Source organism: Triturus cristatus, chromosome 1_2 (genome assembly GCF_964204655.1).
Source record: "Triturus cristatus chromosome 1_2, aTriCri1.1, whole genome shotgun sequence".
Taxonomy (NCBI): Eukaryota; Metazoa; Chordata; class Amphibia; order Caudata; family Salamandridae; genus Triturus; species Triturus cristatus.
The window spans coordinates 935,507,024-935,525,242 of NC_140580.1; the positions used below are offsets into that span (position 1 = coordinate 935,507,024).

At 44.0% G+C, this 18,219-nt stretch overlaps 2 protein-coding genes across 3 annotated transcripts in view; one reads left to right on the forward strand and one right to left on the reverse strand.

Annotated features, from left to right (window-relative positions):
- ANGPTL7 (angiopoietin like 7) overlaps positions 1-16,765 on the forward strand; it is a 30,935-nt gene extending 14,170 nt beyond the window's left edge. The window contains exons 3-5 of the mRNA XM_085609872.1: positions 40-234; positions 3,151-3,349; positions 7,441-16,765. Coding sequence (XP_085465998.1) covers positions 40-234; positions 3,151-3,349; positions 7,441-7,652 — 606 coding nt within the window. The 3' untranslated portion in view covers positions 7,653-16,765. The remainder of the gene's footprint in view (positions 1-39; positions 235-3,150; positions 3,350-7,440) is intronic.
- The window catches only part of MTOR (mechanistic target of rapamycin kinase), a 1,008,697-nt gene that overhangs the window by 572,073 nt on the left and 418,405 nt on the right, over positions 1-18,219 (reverse strand). The window lies entirely within an intron of this gene.

The window sequence follows — 18,219 nt, forward strand, 5'->3', positions numbered from 1 at the left end:
CCACTGGTCCCTCCCCTGATGCAGCCTCTCTATCCTCAGGTGTTTTGCGACATGGAAACAGATGGCGGCGGCTGGACTCTCATCCAGAGGAGAAAGGCCGGACTGACCTCCTTCAACCGCGACTGGAAGCAGTACAAGGAAGGCTTTGGAAATATCAAGGGAGACTTCTGGCTGGGCAATGAGAACATCCACCGCCTCACCCAGCGCCCCACCACTCTCCGTATAGAGATGGAGGTAACCTGGCAGGGAAGAGCGGGCTTATCTGGAAAGGGAGTGACGCAATACTGCGCGCAGGGTAGTCTATGGGAGGCAGCACAATGGCAGGAGTGGAGCAGGCTGTGAGTGAAGTGTGCTAAAACTGGGTGCAAGGGAACCTTTAAGTTATGCTTTAAAATACTAAAATACTGTATAAGGCAAAACGTGACTGACGTGTGCAAGAGCATCCTTTGTAGGAGGGACATGGAACAGACTGGGAGTGAAGTGCACCAGTAAGTCACGTGGCACAATACTTTATAAGGTAATATGTGTTGAGGCCTGCAAGAACATTCTTTGAGGCTGTGAGTGAAGTGTGGTAAAACTGCGTGTGAGGGAACCTGTAAGTCAGGAGTTTCAAAACTGTATAAAGCAGGATGTGTCTGTCCCACTAGAATGGCTCTGAACTTTAAACCGGTAAGTAAGGTGTGTGAAATTGATGCTATTATTTAAGGGTAGGCCTTAAGCCAAGTCGGACAGTATGGCCAGAGAGGCGCTATAAAACTGCAAAGGGTTGTAAATGAGGTGTGACATTATTGCACAAGGAAGGGCTGTTTGTGAGGTGAGGGAGATTTTATAATACTGTGAAAGCCATAAGTGAGTTACTGGGTGCTATGTTAAAAGTTATATGTATAGGGCTGTATTGCCATTAGTATGGCCTTGTGGCACTTATGGGGTTTGAATACCTTTCACTCCCTGGTCTTGAGGACTGTGTAAGAGAACTAGAAATATAGCTAGTATGGGTCTGGCTAGTATTTTGTGTATGTGTTTGTTTGTGGCCTGACATCTTTACCACTTTGAATATGTACCATCCGAAGGATTGGTATGTGCATTGCCTGGTTTGAGACGTTCGTGTGGTACATGGACTATGTCCCTTGTTACAGTCCACACGTTCCCTTCAAATCCATCTGTCTACGGGGTGTTGAGTGGGTGTTGCTTTATTGTTATGTTTTTTCTTGTAGAGGTATTTTTTTATGTATGTATGTATTTTATTCTTGTAGAGCGCTACTGTCACCCAACGGGTATCCTGGCGCTAGACTGAGATGGTGAAAAAAACTTATAACCGGTCAGGTAGCCGCATGCAGACTACAAGAGAGGCCGAGGTCGGCCAAAAGGTGCAGGATTAGAAGATCAGGAGATCATGGGCTTCTCCCTAGGGAATAGCCAGGTTTTCAAGCAGTGCCTAAAGTTCATCAAAGAGTTGGCCTGTCTAATATTCAGCGGAAGATCATTCCAGTACCGTGCTGCCACTGTGCTAAAGGCCCTGCCCCCCATCCTAGCTTTCTTAACCTTGCCAGAGGTTAGCAGAAAGGCATTTGAAGAGCGCAGCATCCTTTCGGGCTTATACCAGAAGGGCGGAGTGCTGTTGTGAGCTCCAACTACATGGGGCCTCTTAACTGTGTTTCGCCTGAAGAAGGGATTGTTTATTGTTATGGTTGGTACTGGTGTGAGCTCCGCGATACCAAACAATACAGAAAATGTACTGCGCGCTGGATGTGTAATCTCAGTGTCCTGTTTGATGCTGTGAAACACAGTGTTGTATGCATAGAGACTTGAATGCAGTGTTGATATAGCACAAACCTAGTCAAAAGCAGCAGAGCAATGTACACGGCCAAAGGAAAAGAAACGGTGTGATTGTAGAGGTAGCTAGGTTCTGGGAGCTAAAGATAATTTTTTGCATTATGATGTAGTGTTTTGCAAAGAGGAGTGTCTTCAGCTCTTTCCTAAACTTGAGCAGGGCTGGGGCAGTCCAGATGAATACACCGTGTCATTCCAGATGCTGGGTGCATAGATGGAAAAGGCCTGTAGCCTTGTTTGTTTCTTGTTTGCACTTCTTCGTCTATAGTCTGATGGTGTCCTAGCTCAGGGTGTGCCGAGAGCTACTGGGGACAGTGAACTTGTCAGCCACATTGCCAAGTTCAAGTCACATTCGAATGACTCTGAACTCCCAAACGCAGTTCCAGGAAGTTTGCTTTGTTGTTTATCATCACGTGCTTTTGTGTGCTTTTTGACACCAACGATGTGGACTATCTGACCTGTACAGTTTGGGTGTGCAGGGTACCGTCCAAAGTGTTAAGTGTTTGTTGTTATGAGGTAGGGGGGGAAAGAGTGGACGGGAGGGTACTTATGTGAACGTGGTGATGCACGTATATGGAGTATACCGGGTGTTCGGTTTCTTGTCAGATGCAGGGTATACGTGTCAAAATGTTCTGCCGACCCGCCCCTCTAGGCGACACTACAGTACGCAGGTCACGTCACTAGTGTCTTTTGATAATACTGTGCTGCTTTTCACTTAAGTTACACAAAATGTATTTGCATATCCCAAAAAAGGCACGAAACTCCCATCACACTTACGCTGCCTGTTTAGAGCCACATTACCGTGCCTGGAATAAATTCATTACGGAACCGGGTCCAGATGACTTCCTAATTGTTTTGAGACTCATCATCTTCACATACTTCCTTAAATTTACTTTTCAAAGCCTAGGAAATGAAAATGGGACACCACTTGTTTTGCAATCACTTCGGAAATGTTTGCAATTCCTTTAAAAAAGATCTGTGTAAAATCCAAAAACGTTCACTTTTTCCTAAGCAAATTAAGCCTGGTTACTCTCAAGTTTAGTGAAGACAGACTCCCAAGTAAGTGCATACTGCAGTATATTCCAGTCTCTCATTCATACCAGCCTAGAAGCCATTTGTGGTGGTCAAATGCTTTGCAAAGCAAGATAACATGTGCACCGTAGGATGTGTGACAAGACTGTGTGAAGGAGCGGGCTGTGACTGAGGGGTGTCGGGGCAGACTGCAGAGGAGCGGCTACAGAAAGGAAGGCAGGATAACTTGCCTTTTGGAGCGTAAATAAGGTATTAGCCCTAACAATAACTATGCCCCCTTCATTCCAGGACTGGGAAGGCCGCAGCAGCTATGCGCAGTATAGTCACTTCAGCATCAGCAATGGGTTCAACAGCTACCGTCTCCTCCTCGGAGAGTACAATGGCACAGCAGGACGAGACTCCCTGCACTACCACAACAACACAGCCTTCAGCACCAAGGACAAAGACAACGACAAGTGCCTGGACCACTGCGCCCAGCTCCGCCAAGGTGAGGGGGGAGTAGGCCTAGGAGCCACACAACAGGAGGAGGGCTGGATCTGACATGGCAAGGAGGGGCCTGAACATTGGCAGGGACAAAGGCTCAGATAAGAGGGCCTCAAGACAGCATGACCCATAGGAAGAGGGCCCAACAGTGAGTGGTGCCACTGAAAGAGAAGGAGGGCTCGAAGGAGCTTACAGGCACATAAGCACACAAGGAGGCTACCAGAGGAATGCGTAGAACAGGGAAGAACATAGACAAGTGCCTTGATGGCTGCGCCCAGGAGTGACAAGGGGATCATGACCAGGGTGGCCAGGGGTGCAGCAAGATCAGAGCATGACCACCAAGGGGGTATTCAAATCAACGGGAACAGAGAATTGAAAAAAAAGAGGGGTTCAAAGGACCTGAATGGTCGGGCCACTAGGGCCTAGGTTTATAAAGGGGCAGGAGGTAGATCCATGCGGTGGAGAAGAGGGGATAAGGAAGGCATTAAGTAGCTGGACCACTCTGCCCGAGGTGGGTGGGGAGGATGTTGTGAGAGCAGGGGCTTGAGCTTAACCACTTGGTTTCAGGCCTTAACAAACAAAATTCAGCTGAGTGACCCTAAGATTGAAATGCACAGCACTTTTAAATACAGGCATTGAAGGAACAAGCAGTATTGACCTCTAGTGTTGAGCTATTGGCTTCAAGTTGGTCAGGAAAACTGGCAGTCGGATTGCAAACATTGCACATAACTACTCATCTATACATGGAGGTGATATTCAATGAATTCCTAACAACACTGGTACCTTTCATAGAATTTATTGGCTGTTCTTTGTGGGATCAAGGAGTGCAGACAGAGAGAAACTGTATAGTGACATAAAAGTAAGATACCCTTGTGGATAGAAACAAGCACGCCACCAATACAAGCAGAAGTAATATGAATTAACAATACAATCTTACTCAACAAGCCATAAGCAACGTGCCAGAAGAGGCACCATTAGAGCATCAAAGATCAAATCAAGATTTTAAAAGAGACCAGCCTCATTATTAGAAGGAAACGAGTTTTAAACATCTCCAGAGATGTGCACTGCAGATACAGTACAGCATCTTTCACCAGATCTTTCTGAACTGATGCCACACAGATATCACTAGGAAGTTTGAGACCTTCCTTATTCCTGATAAAACATGCTACAAACCAGTCAAAAAACAATTGGTGAGGTAATTCAAAGAGATACATGCCCGGCAAACACTTGTTTTTATTTTTATGTTGATAGGATATATTAGTTTGTACATACATAATGAATGTGTACCACCATAGACATCACTTGTTGCAAGAAATCTGTAAAAAACACCCTGTGAGGATACAAAATATTAACATATTGGTCCTATGAAACTGGAGGAGATCATCAATGTTCCTGTTGTTAGCAGGGACATTGGTAAACAACTGCTCTTCCACTTCAATGCATCCTTCTTGAGATAGGGGTGGAGAACATGTTCTATTATACTGATCATGTAAGAGTTTGGAATGTGGAAACAGAACTTGGAACTGAGAAAAGGAGGCTTGCGCAATGCATAGCCTAAATCACAACTGAAAGAATATTAAACCTCACTGAATAATATGCAATCCAGAACAAGTGCCTATTCTGAATAAGCCCCAAGGTACACTGCCGCAATCGGAAGCCATTGGGATTCTAGCAATCAGAAAGGCAATGAGGCCCAAGTAATAACTGCTGTCAGGGTGAACATCTAAGTGGTTACTGTGTTCACAACTGAGCCCGGGAAAGGGAACGACAGGAAAGGCAGACTTATTAAATGAGATAGAATTTATATGAAGGACCAGAGACAAGACTGCTTTGCCGGAAGATGTGGCTGGTGCTGGTGATTAATGTAGGATCTATTAATTCTAATTAGAAGACTATCTAGGAATCATCAACATAGTTAAATGAAATCAAGAGAGGGAAACCGGGTCATGTGGTGAAGGTTCACATTTAAGAGAAGAGAACAAAGAACCACTGGTAATCCCAGAAGTAATAGTGGGCCTTAGACTAATATGAGGGAATTGCAACAGGTTTTTCGGAAGAATGAAGGCTACACAAGTGCACAGGCTCTCAGTCTGAGCCTCTACATGCAGATAAAAAATAACTTCATTGTTGGTGGTGTTAAATGCGGATGAAAGTACCTATAACTGAGCACAGACATTGTCACCACTGCTTCTATACGAAGGCCAAAGATCAGGTGCCATGAAGAGGGTACAAACCAACTTTAAAGAGGTTCAGCAGGCTATCAGGTTCTACAACAGTTCAATAATTCCAGCCTAGTGCAACATTGGTAGGCCTATCGGTGAATCAATGGTATTGGCGCCTGAAAGCGGTCTCTCGATCCCATCACTGGATGCAAAGAGGAACACCTTTAATTAGTGGTAGCGGAAGATTATCTTTTCCAGAAGACCCTGCTTCATGGCCCATTGGTAGGTTTGCCATTAGCCAAGACCTTTGGATTTTACCAAAATGATATACTTACTTATAAGGCCTTTCAATCCGCTCTCTTCACCCACTGATCTATTATTATGTCATCAACATTCTTCTTCCGCCCACTACAGCATACAGCATGGGACATAGGATCAGCCCGCTTCTTCGACTACTGGCTGACTTCACTGCGAGTGATGGCATTCTGCCCTTTCACAAGGTGCACATGAACACACACAATGGTGTTCTGTAATGCCAGGACTACTATGGACATTTTTGCTTTTCGAAATATTTTTGCCTTAAGCCAATTTTTAGATTACCCAGCAATTTCCTCAACAATAATGTTTTGAAAAACAAAATACAAGAAGTATGGATAAAGTCAAAAGGCTGACTGCCAACTCCAAACCTATGGGCTTGTGATTGTTAAGACTTGCAGGTATTACTGTCATGCTGGTTGTAAAGCCTCTTGGAGCTGCTGTGCTTAAGCCAAAAAATGGAACCTAAGACTCCCCTCAATTGGCCATATATAGTTCTCATCAGCCAACCTTAGAATAATATGGACATATGCATGTCTGAACTTAAGAGCGTACATTCAGCCCACTTGTGGTAATGCAAAACATAGAGGGGCCAAAGCGACCACCTTGAGACTAGATTCACACATTTGTCCAGATTATGGAAGTCTTGATAAGACTACAATTTGTATTTGCATTTCCATTTCGAAGAAATGTAATACAGACCTGACCAGGTTTTCCCAATCTAATACTGCTTCTGCAGCCCCTGAAGCAAGAACTGGGGTTCGTTCCAGCAGGATTTGGTTGAAGGGAACGTCTTTCTGGAGAACTAGCGAGAAAGGTGGCCCATCTCGCTTTTCAGGTCCAGAGAAACACTTTCACTGCTGCAAAGGGAGGGTCCCCTCCAACTTCCGATGTGAAGTCGGTCAATAGATAAAGCTATTTAGACTTTGGATAAAAGCAGAGTTTTAAGTGAAAAACTGATCCTCTTAGCAAGACAGGAGGGAGTACATATGGAAAATAGTGTCTTATTTATTGTTGCACGGCGTGGGGCTACATCATTTGTAACAGGAGAGATTTGGTCCAGTGTCATTGTTAAGGAGAGATGTGGTTCTGTCAGAAGACACAATGGCTGTGGAAAGGTTTAGTTGAGTAAGATGGGCATATTGCCGCAGGACATCACGTGGTTGATTTTGTGGCATGGAACAGCATGGGTGTGGCTCTGTGGCATAGGAACAAGAACTGGTGTGTGTAACAGAATGGATGTTGTTGAAAAGTGGACTGGTGTGTATATGGCGAGATACAAATACAGGCCTGTTAGGGATGGCATAAGTCTTTGGCAAGAGGCAACATATGTGCAGAGTTTAATGCCATCTCTTCGAGGATGTTTTAGCAGGATCTCAAGTTTAATGGGAGAAGCATTCAAGAAGGTGGCATCTGACAGGATTGTAAGGGTGACTGTGTTTAGTGCCGAAACAGCTTATTACCTAACTTAATGCTCACTGATGTTGCTCTGTTAAGAATTGCACCAGATGTCACTCTGCTATCTGTTAAAATTCCTCTTGTAAGTAGCAGTGTCTGGTTTCATGAACCTATGGCGAGTGTGCCTATGTTCTTCACTAATAAATCTTTTGACCAACAGGTGGATACTGGTATAACTGCTGCACAGACTCCAACCTGAATGGTGTCTTCTACCGCAAAGGTGAACACACTCAAAACGTTGATGGCATCACCTGGTATGGATGGCATGGATCCTTGTACTCGCTTCGCAGGGTGGAGATGAAGATTCGTCCACAAGATTTCAACCTGTTAGAGAGGCACTCACCGGCTGCAGCCAACCCAGTGTACCCATGAGATATGCAAGAACTTGTGACTCAATAGGGGTATCTGTGTACATCTTGTATAGTAGAGATCCGCAATGTATGCTAGCAGATAATAGATTCTTGTATGGAGTGTACAGTCCTGGGCCTTTGCTTCTGAGAAAGAAAGTCTGCTCTTAACATTAGCAACAGCAAGTCCCGTTCCATTACTGGAGCAAAAGGACAATAATTACTTCTTACTGATCACCTCTACCTTCTGCTCCCTAAAAGCATACTTCCAATAGCCATCCCCCCAACCAGGGACTATGTAACTTTCTAACAGGGATCAGAGAGGGACTGTATCGAATGAAATTGCCTCTCTGAAAAATCAGAATACTGCCTGCTAGCAGGGTCCGGTAGCTGTCCTACCACACTCCCGTATTTTTCTGACGAATTTAGGGGTTGCTTCCACACAGCAACACTGCTATTTCTCATCTACCCAAAGACCTACAGTAAAACATTATCATGATGTTTTCTTCTCCAGAATCACCGGCTAAGCCTTTCTCTCGGTGTCCTCTGCTCCTTCCATCTGGGTTCAATGTGTGGATGTTGCAATTTAAACTTCATACTGTCACATAAGCCTCAACATAATACTACTCATCGAACTTCCATCTGCACTGGGTCAGACTAATCTAGGAATACATTTTCTCATGTTTCTTCCAAATTTTGTGAAGATATTTCAAAATTGTCTCTTTGCTGTTAAAGCATAAGTTTTCCCACTCTTTTTACAAAATCAAAATGAAATATTCTCATTTACATCCAACGACATGTTCTAGAACATCTGCATTAATATTCCATTTGTACTCTCCCTTTACCTTTCTTTATCTACATGAACTCTTGAACTGATCTTTTACTCATCTTTAGTTCATAGGTCCACAGTCTGCCGGCGGCAGTGGCAGAGATCACCAACACAGAAGTGAATAGTATTATTAACATGTCTCTTTAGAAAGCTGTTGTACCACAGGTCTGGAAGCAGGCTAAGATCTTGCCATTTCTGAAAAAGCCGTCATTGGACCCCCTTAGCCCAGGGAACTACCGGCCTATTTCCCTCCTACCTGCTTTGGCTAAGGTGTGTGAGAAGGTTGTAAACAAACAGCTTACGGAATTTGTGGAAAGGGAGGAGCTTCTGCATCCAGCCCAATCAGGGTTTTGAGCTTTTCACAGCACAGAATCAGTCCTGGTTGAGGTGTCGGAGGCCATCCGTGAGTGTTTGGACGCCGGCGGGAGAGCAGCATTAATTTTGCTGGACCTCTCGGCGGAGTTCGACACGGACTCACTTCTCCTAGCGAGACTGGCCGGGATTGGTGTGTCAGGTGCTGTTTGGGGCTGGCTTAGGTCCTTCCTGGAGGGATGGGTCGAGCAGATTTGGCTTCCACCATCCTCCTCTTCCCCTCAGTCAGTGACAACTGGAGTCCCCCAGGGATCTTCCCTTAGCCCCCTTCTTTTGAATATTTATGTCACTCCTCTGATATATCTGGCGGAGGGGTTGGGGGCTAAGGTGATGGCCTATGCTGACGACACCCAGCTGCTTTTTACATGGGATAAAAATGCAGACTCTGTTCCATCGGTCCAACAGTGTCTATCTTCTATCTTTAACTAGTTGGCGGATGTCCAGCTCAAGTGCAATAAAGAGAAGTGTGAGATTCTTTTATTTGGGAAATTCCCTCCCAACTACCAAGAGCAGCTCTGGCCTCCTGAGTTCCCCTTGGCCACCTCAACAGGGAAGCCTGTTAAAAATCTGGGGGTGTAGTTTGACGAGAGTCTCTCCTTTTCGACACACCTTAAGAAGTTAGCTGGTTGCTGTATCGGCCTTCTCAAAACCCTTAGAAAATGTTATCCTCTCCTTCCCCAGGCGGCAAGGGAAACGGTTACTTGTGCACTGATTCTGTCACGGCTGGACTATGCCAATGCCCTCTATGTTGGCATTCCGGGCTACCTGTTGAAGAAGCTCCAGGTGGTCCAGAATACGGCAGCTACACCTTTATTGGGCATTTCGGCTAGGTACAGCGTTTTCCATCAGTTGCGATCACTTCATTGGCTCCCCGTGATGGATAGAGTTAAATTTAAATAATTGGTCCTGGCCCATCATGCTCTGTATGATTGTGGTCCTCTTTATTTGCAGAAACACTTTTACTTTTATGTTCATGCGCGACCCCTGTGGTCCATGTCCTTGCGCTTTGCTCAGGTTCCCCGCTTTAAGTATTAGAGGTTAGGGGGCAGCTCCTTTGTTTTTAAGGCCGCTGCTGCTTAGAATGCCCTTCCTCTTGCCCTGCGTAATATTCAGGATCCAGTGGTCTTCTACAGGAAACTGAAAACACATTTCTTTCCTTAAAGTTCTTTTTCCATACTCCGCTAGGCATCGCGCCGGGACACTAATGAGTATCTGTGCGCGTTACACATTCACATAACATAACATAACAACTGTTCCTTTGACCATTCACTATAGGCTATGCAATAGCTTTACATTTTGTAGTTTCCTCACTTTCCATGCAACAAAATCCGATTTCCTACCACTGCTTTTCATGTTTACTTCACTGCACCATCGCTTTCTTGGACTACATGCAGGGGACATTTGCCCGCTTCAGGGAATTTCCTCTAATAATTGAGTGTTAAGGCTTAGTTTGGTGTTTGCAAGTATGCAGGCATCATTTGAAAGCAGATCCATACCCTGGCACCTCAGCATCTGTTCTAATAATACCAACTCTCTGAATTTTCATTCCTTTACACACTTTTCACTACTTCCCATTCAGCTCCCATTCTTGTTACCTTATGCTCTTACTAACTCCAAATCAGAGGGTGCGTCGTCGGGAATGGACCACCACAGCAAGGTCCGATAAAATTGACAAGGCTCCTGGTAACAAGGGATGACGACGCCGTGTTCTGGCCAACAATACTTTTATTTAAGTTGACTGGTAGGACGCGTTTCGCCTGTCCAGCAGGCTTGTTCACTAACAACTTAACTGTTTTGAACAGCCATTTTAAATACAGTGTTAACGTCATGTCACATGACCTGACTACCAAAATAGTGTATTAAACGAAAGACTGGTAGTTTTTCCGCAACATTGTAGCGCGAACACATTCGCATTTCAATTTCATAGTAAAACATGTCATTCAAATTGTGATTATGTACAGTTCTTTACAATAATTAATAACATCTTTATGGTTAAAAAATCATTCTATTTTTAACTTCATTGCGCACAATATCTGATTGAATATGAGAGCCATTCAGATAATTAATGACAAGCCACTCTTAAAGTAACAAAACCGCATTTTGCTATCGGTGAAACACGGAGTGGCGCCCAACATAAATACATGATGATAGCATCGTTATTACTAGAGCATTTATAACGGATTAAACCCAACTGGGTTACCGCATCATACCAGAATTTCATTCTTTTCCCTGGCTATATACACATAAAAACATGTAGATACTTCACCGCCCAAGTGGGCCAATAACCACTGTTGCTTAATTCTACCCTCTTCCAACAAATGTGTGCCACCCTGTGAAAATTAATAAGTATATTAAAACGGTTGCAGAGAAGTTGCCAGAGCTATAACCACTTTACACTCAAAACTTCATCAAAACAGGAATTTTATAGATGTGTAATCAAATCCTCTTCAATGTTCAATCCTGAAGGGATTTGTGTATTCAATTCCAAAATGTAACAGGACTCCAGCTTTCTCAACTTTTTTTCCCCGATTGCCACCTCGTATATTTGGTGTAATACAATCTATTACAAAGTACGAAAGACCTTGTGATGTGACTCAAAGTGACGCACCACAGGGTAGGTTCTATCCCCATTGCATATCTCTCTAAGATGCTGTAGCACCCTTATTTGGAATGGATGGATCGTGCTGCCCACGTACCTCAGGCCAGAAGGGCACTGAAGGACGTAGCCAGCAAAGTCCGTTTTACAAGTGAAGTACCCTTTGATCTTTTTCATTCGTTTAGACAGACCAAAAGTGTATGACTGGGTATTTTTTCCAAAGCCACACGCTTTGCATTTTGTGCATTTAATAAACCCCTCATTTGGGTTGAAGCCAAGTCGATGCATGACTACTTTGCTGTTTTTTTGTGACCATATTACTCACCAGCATCTGTTTAAAAGAGCATGCTCTTCTGAACGTAATCGCTGGTCTTTTCTGTACTGTTTTTCCCAGTACCGGATCATTTCGTATTAGATGCCAATGTTTAGTAAGTATACTCCTAATTTGGCCATGATGGCGGTTGTATGTAGTGATCATTCTTGCTTGATTTTGTTCATCACTTTCTCGCTTGATTTTACTCTGGCTAGGATTAAAGAGAATCTCTTCTCTGGTTCTCTTTTTGGCTTTACTCGTTGCTGCTTGCACATTGGACTCTGTATATCCTCTAGCTCTAAACCTGGATCTCAATTTAACCAATTCTTCGTCTAGAACTACCTGTTCACTGCAATTACGCATTGTCCTCATGCATTCACCATACGGAATGCTTTTAATCAAATTCTGCGGGTGAAAACTCGCTGCATGTAGCAGCGTATTTCCCGCTGTACGTTTTCTGTAAAGTTTTGTCTGCAACTTGGAATTTTTAACATAGATGGTTAAATCTTGGAAGTTCACCGAGGTATTACTGATTGTGCTTGTGAACTTCAAGTTTAAATTGTTTACTTGCAGTTTTCTAATAAAGTTTTTCACTTTTGGTTTTTTAAGTGAAAATATATATATATACATATATATATATTCTCTACACACGTATGGGTAGATGTGAACTTTAATGCTACAAGGCATTTTTGATATCTTAATGATAATAGTCAGATATGATTCACAAGCAACTACGGGATAAATTCTACAAAATTTGGCATTGCCTAGCATATGTCTATAGTCAGGTTTAGTGCAGGGGTTCGAAAGTGCTGGAAATTATTTCATCTATAAAGTTAACTACCCTATAAGACATCTGCTGATATACTATTGTATCAGTTATCAACATAGTTCACCAGCAGACCATTATTACAGCAGCTTAAAAGATATTCTTGTAGTAGTGAACACTGATCCACTGATTTTTTGACAACAACAACCGAAAATCCTCTGGACTGTATAAGAACTCACCATCCAATTAGACCGGAAGAGATCTTTGCATTCATTTCCCCTTACATATGCAATGAGTCCATAAATATGCTTACAAGTTGTGATGGGAAGGCTAGCAACATCGCAATGTAAATGGGATATCTACTACAGTTATATACTTTGAGCGGCATTTTGCCGCTATCAATATACTCTACTGTGAGCTTGTGAGAGGACCAAACATAAGCAGATCAGTCTAACCCTGTGTCACAAGAAAGGTAGGTCAGCCCACATTTCTAGGTCACATTTTCTCTATATACAACAAAAGCATCCACGATGCGTACCCATCTCTTTAGCTGTATCGGTGATGTTGCATCTTCCTAAGCAGAGCAAACACAGTGAGGGTGGGGGCAGGGCTCAAGTAGGCGGATACTCCACCCTACTTTGCATTTTAACAAAAACGAAATGTTGGAATAGGAATGCTTGCAACTTTTAATTATAAGCTACTGGAGGATATATTCTTTATGCAGCATTATTTTGTGTTCCACTTTACGGTTATGAGAGGACCACACTTATGCATATCAGTCTTTCCCCAATCCAAAAGAAATCTAATAATCAAAAGCCTTTCAGGGCTTAAGCAATACCTAATAGCAGACTTTGGGGTTAAGCTAGCATATATTTGCCCTGCATGGAGTCTATGACATTGTTTGTCTTTTTTATAACGTTCCCTTATAGAAGCAATATTCTCAAAATTCGGAGGATGCCGCAGTAAGAGGTCAAACAAGGCCACTGCCAAAAGCGCTTTCCAGACAGTATCTATATTGTGTTAACCACATTTCTAAAGTATTCAGACTGCGACTCACCACTCCCTAAAGGTAGTCTCAGTACACTGACTAAGTGACTTTGGGCGATTCTGCTTTGACCTACAGAAGAAGCTCTATAGCAAAGGTCAGGTCTTGCAAAAGTTTACCATCCCCAACAGGCCACATAATGTATCTTCAATGGGAGAATAAACCAATGGGGTTTCTGGTTGGCTAGGGTATGCACCTAAGCCAGGCAGAACCCACCACTTTTAATCAGGGCAAGTAAGTTACACACCAAAGATAACCATTGCTCACCCTCTGGTAGCTTGGCACAGAGCAGGCAGGCTTGTCATTAGAGGCAGTGAGTAAAACGTTTGCGCAACACAATCACACAGCAACACAATGAATACACCACAAAAGAGACTCCACACAAGATTATACAAAAATATAGCATATTATACACAAACTCTGACCAAAACAAGATAAATCATAAATACGTTGCAAGTAATGCAATTCCTCAGATAATATTAGTTATTCTGGACAATGAAAGGCTAAAATGACATACACCAGTAAATAATTAGGGTATGTAATGCAACAGAAAAGCACACCAATACCAGTAAACAAACATAGGCACAGGAACCACTGCACTCCTACTAACAGAGTTACTGTATTCACTATGATCTAACTGAAACAAGTTCTTTAGCCAAAAGAAAAACAGGAGCATCAGCACTCCTATTAAATTCTATAGGGTCCAAAAAAAACAAGCTGTAGGGCACAGAAGCATCTGAACCCCTGCTACAGTTGATATGGTACTTCCGAGGAGCCAGACTCCTTCAGCTGCTCTGGCTCCCGGGACGGCTCTACACCGATCTCAATGTCCTACCTGGGCGACTCACCCCCCAGTAAGAGAATAGTATATAGTGCTGAAAAATTCTTGGGTGACTCATAGAACACTTGTGCTTCTTCAGAGGAATCTGGACCCCTTTACCAGCTCGCCCTGCACTGCTCTTACAGCACGGGCTGGTTCAGGAGTCAGCCATAACCACGTGCGTTAGAGAGTCCCCCACACATATGCGGGCGGTAAACCCACAGCCGGTCTCTGGAACCCATACAGTAGGGAATCACCACTGAATCAGGATGAGGGCAGGGACCTCTAGGGTCCATCCGGCAATTCCGGGTGCCATGGACACGGGAAAGGTGGGTCATGCTGCACCAGCTTTTCTGGTGACGGCGTGGCATCAGCAGCAAAACCGGGACATAGTTCTGCTTGGCTAGGGGGCAGCGGTGTCGACCACTGAGTCAGACACCCGCAGGCCCAGGGTGAAACGAAGGGTTCCCGAGCTCCTAATCGATGATGGGCACCCGAGTGTGCACAGGCAGTCAACAGGGCAAGAAGCACCTGCTATCTCCCCGGATCAAGGGCTTGTGGAGCCCGCGGCATCACCGGGGTCACGATCGTGGGTGGCACAGAGCTCCCCAGGCACCCACAAGCGTAGAGGGACACCCGGCCTCTCTCACCTTGCAGAGGGCGGTGTTGAGGGCCCAAAATGCTCTGCCCTAGAATCCCCGAAACACTCCTCTGATCAGAGTGCTGCACGGGTAGCCAAATCAAGCGCAGGGTCATTGCAAAAGACTGGATGTTGCCAGACTCGGAGTCTCATGGTCAGCCGGTGTCTGCAGAGTCTTTTCTGGTCCTTAGGCTCTAGGAAACCGGGTGCAAGTCAGCATGTCCCTGGAGAAAACTGGGGCACAAGGTGAGGAGCAGGCAGGCCAGTGCATTAGAGTCACTTAATGGGATTAGCAGTCCCCCCGGCAGGCCAGCACAACAAGCAAGTAGTCCAAATGGCGGTTCCTTCTGGCAGCACAGCAGTCCTCTAGCAATGTGCAGATTGTAGAGCCAGCAGCTTCTGGTTACAAGTCCCACGCTGTGTCTAAAAACAGCCCCTGTACTTATACTCAAAATTGTCTTTGTTCAAGGGGTGACTTCAAAGGAACCCTTATAAGTGCACAACAATTCCTTTCAACCCAGCCCTGGCTCCAGATGTCAGCAGGGGGTAAATCAGCCATTTGTTTGGGGGCAGGATACAACCTTTACAAATGTTTAAGTGTGAATGGCCTGAGCCTCTCCCAGCCCAGAAAGACTATCAGAATGCAGATGTAACGTCTGTCACACCCAGCCCTTTCTGTGTTGTGGCTGTTTGGAAAGCATGCACCAAGTATAGCTGTCACACGGCCATAGGCGTGTACTGGAGTCAGGCTGCAAAGCACAAGAGTTATAAGCACAAAGAAATGCCCACTTTCTAAAAGTGGCATTTCTAAAATAGTAATGTAAAATCCAATGGCACCACTAAATAGGAATTATCACTACTATTCTAAATATACCAAACATGGCAAGGCCACTTCTTTCTGATCAGGAATTACCACTTAAAAATATATAAGGGAATTCCCAATGCTAACCTATGAGAAGAGTAGGCCTCACAGTAGTGAGAAACCAAATAGGATGTTTGTCACTACCACGGCATGTCACACATAAAGCACATGTTCTACCTTTTACATACATAGCACCATGCCCATGTGTAATAAAAGGGAGTTTAAGGCATGGCAAGTAGTTTTAAATGCCAAGCCAAAGTGGCAGTTAACTGCAAACACAGGCCGTGCAGTGGCAGACCTGAGGCAGGTTTGAAGGGCTACTTCTGTGGGTGGTGCAAGCAGTGCTTCAGGTCCTCTAGTAGTATTTAATTTACATACCCTGGATATATAGGATACAACTTAACAAGGGACTTTTAAGTAAATCAAATATGCCAAATAGGTGTAAGCCAATCATACCATGTTTAGAGGCGAAAGCACATGCACTTTAGCACTGATTAGCAGTGGTAAAGTGCCCAGAGTCCTAAAGCCAACAAAAGGGTGGTCAGAAAAATAGGCAGAGGAAGGCAAAAAGTTTGGGGAAAACACTGCAAAAAGGGAGAGGTCCAACAAAGGGAAATCTAAATTTTAAAGTTCAAGACATGGTTTAAAAGTTCACAACTACATTCAGACCTATTTAAAACATTTATGCATTTTATTTCTTTTCCTCTCATCAAACAATTGCCAAGGAAGCCTGGACTGCAAGGCACAGTGACCATTATTTTATGGCCACAACAAATGATCTCTGTGAAAAAGTATTATATTTTTGTAAATATGATTTTATTCTTATTTTATCTTCTTGAAACACTGTACGGCATTATGTTGTGTGCTTAGCAATAAATAAATATTTGTTTCTGCATTTCATGTGAGCTGCACCTGATTCATAAAGTCTCTTATAGACTCAATCATACAAATATATAGGGCCCTTCCCTTTCTAAGCTGTTTAATAAAAGTTTTCAACCAAATACCACTGCTACACAGCTTTGCCTACTACTAAAACGAGGAGAGCATTAGAATCAAATTTGAATTATGTCCTCTTGGGGGCACTAGCTCCCCTACAATCTAATCTGACAAGTCTATGATTTGTTTCACTGGCCAGAACACAAGACATGAAAAATTCATTAGAGGCTGGGACCTACTGCTATGAGCAAGCGGATCTGTCTTGTTAAATGTAAGAATACCCCTGTACAACTTCGAAATCTATTTGCTTTTTTATTGAGCAATTCTTCTAGCTGGGGCGTATTTCTCTGAATATATGGGCTTTGCCTTTGGACAAAAGTAAGAATGCCCAGTATGAGTTCCAAACCAATTCATTTATTTATTGAGATGGTCTTCTAAAGGATGTGCTGTACATTGTTACAGTGCTAATCAAACAGTACGTTATAGCAGGGTTCAGAGGCTGTATGACACACAGATGACTGAGATGAAGTTTTGGTATGCAAAATGAAGCAGTAACGAACAAGTTACTTACCTTCGGTAACGCTTTTTCTGGTGGATACAGTATCTGCCTGTGGATTCATCACCTTGTGAATATCCCCTGCGCCAGCAACATTCGGAAACTTTTGTAGCAGTCCACGCCGATGAGGTCGAAGACGACGTCACAGAGACACGGCTCCGCTCGCGACTACGCTGACGTCACCGGCTCCATAAGAAGACCTCGTCGGCGTGATGACGTCAGTTCCGCCCTTTTTTCCGTGCTTTCGAGGCACACGGACGGACTGACAGCAATATATACACAGTATACACAGTACATGATATACAAGCAACACACATAGTGTGGAGAATAAATAGAAAGGCAAAAGAAATAACACTGCCTTTGATGATAACAAATACATTTAGATACACCATCATATACTTAAGGTATACAAGGGTGGACAACGGGGAGGCGGGTGGGTCAGTGAGGAATCCACAGGCAGATACTGTATCCACCAGAAAAAGCGTTACTGAATGTAAGTAACTTGTTCTTCTGATGGATACATCTGCCAGTGGATTCCTCACCTTGTGAATAGATTCCCACAGCAGTCCCACTCCAGGAGGAGGGTGTCCACCCTTCTATACCAGAAAGACGGAACGAGCAAAGTGTCCGTCCCTCCTCACCTCAGTGTCTAAGCAATAATGTTTTGCGAAAGTGTGGAGGGAGGCCCAAGTTGCCGCCCTACATATGTCCTCCACAGGAACACCCCTAGACAAAGCAGAAGTGGAAGACTTAGCTCTAGTAGAATGGGCCCTTAAACCCTCTGGAGGTTCCTTACCAGCCAAAGAGTAGCATATCTTGATGCAAAAGACAATCCATCTGGAAAGGGTGCGCTTGTG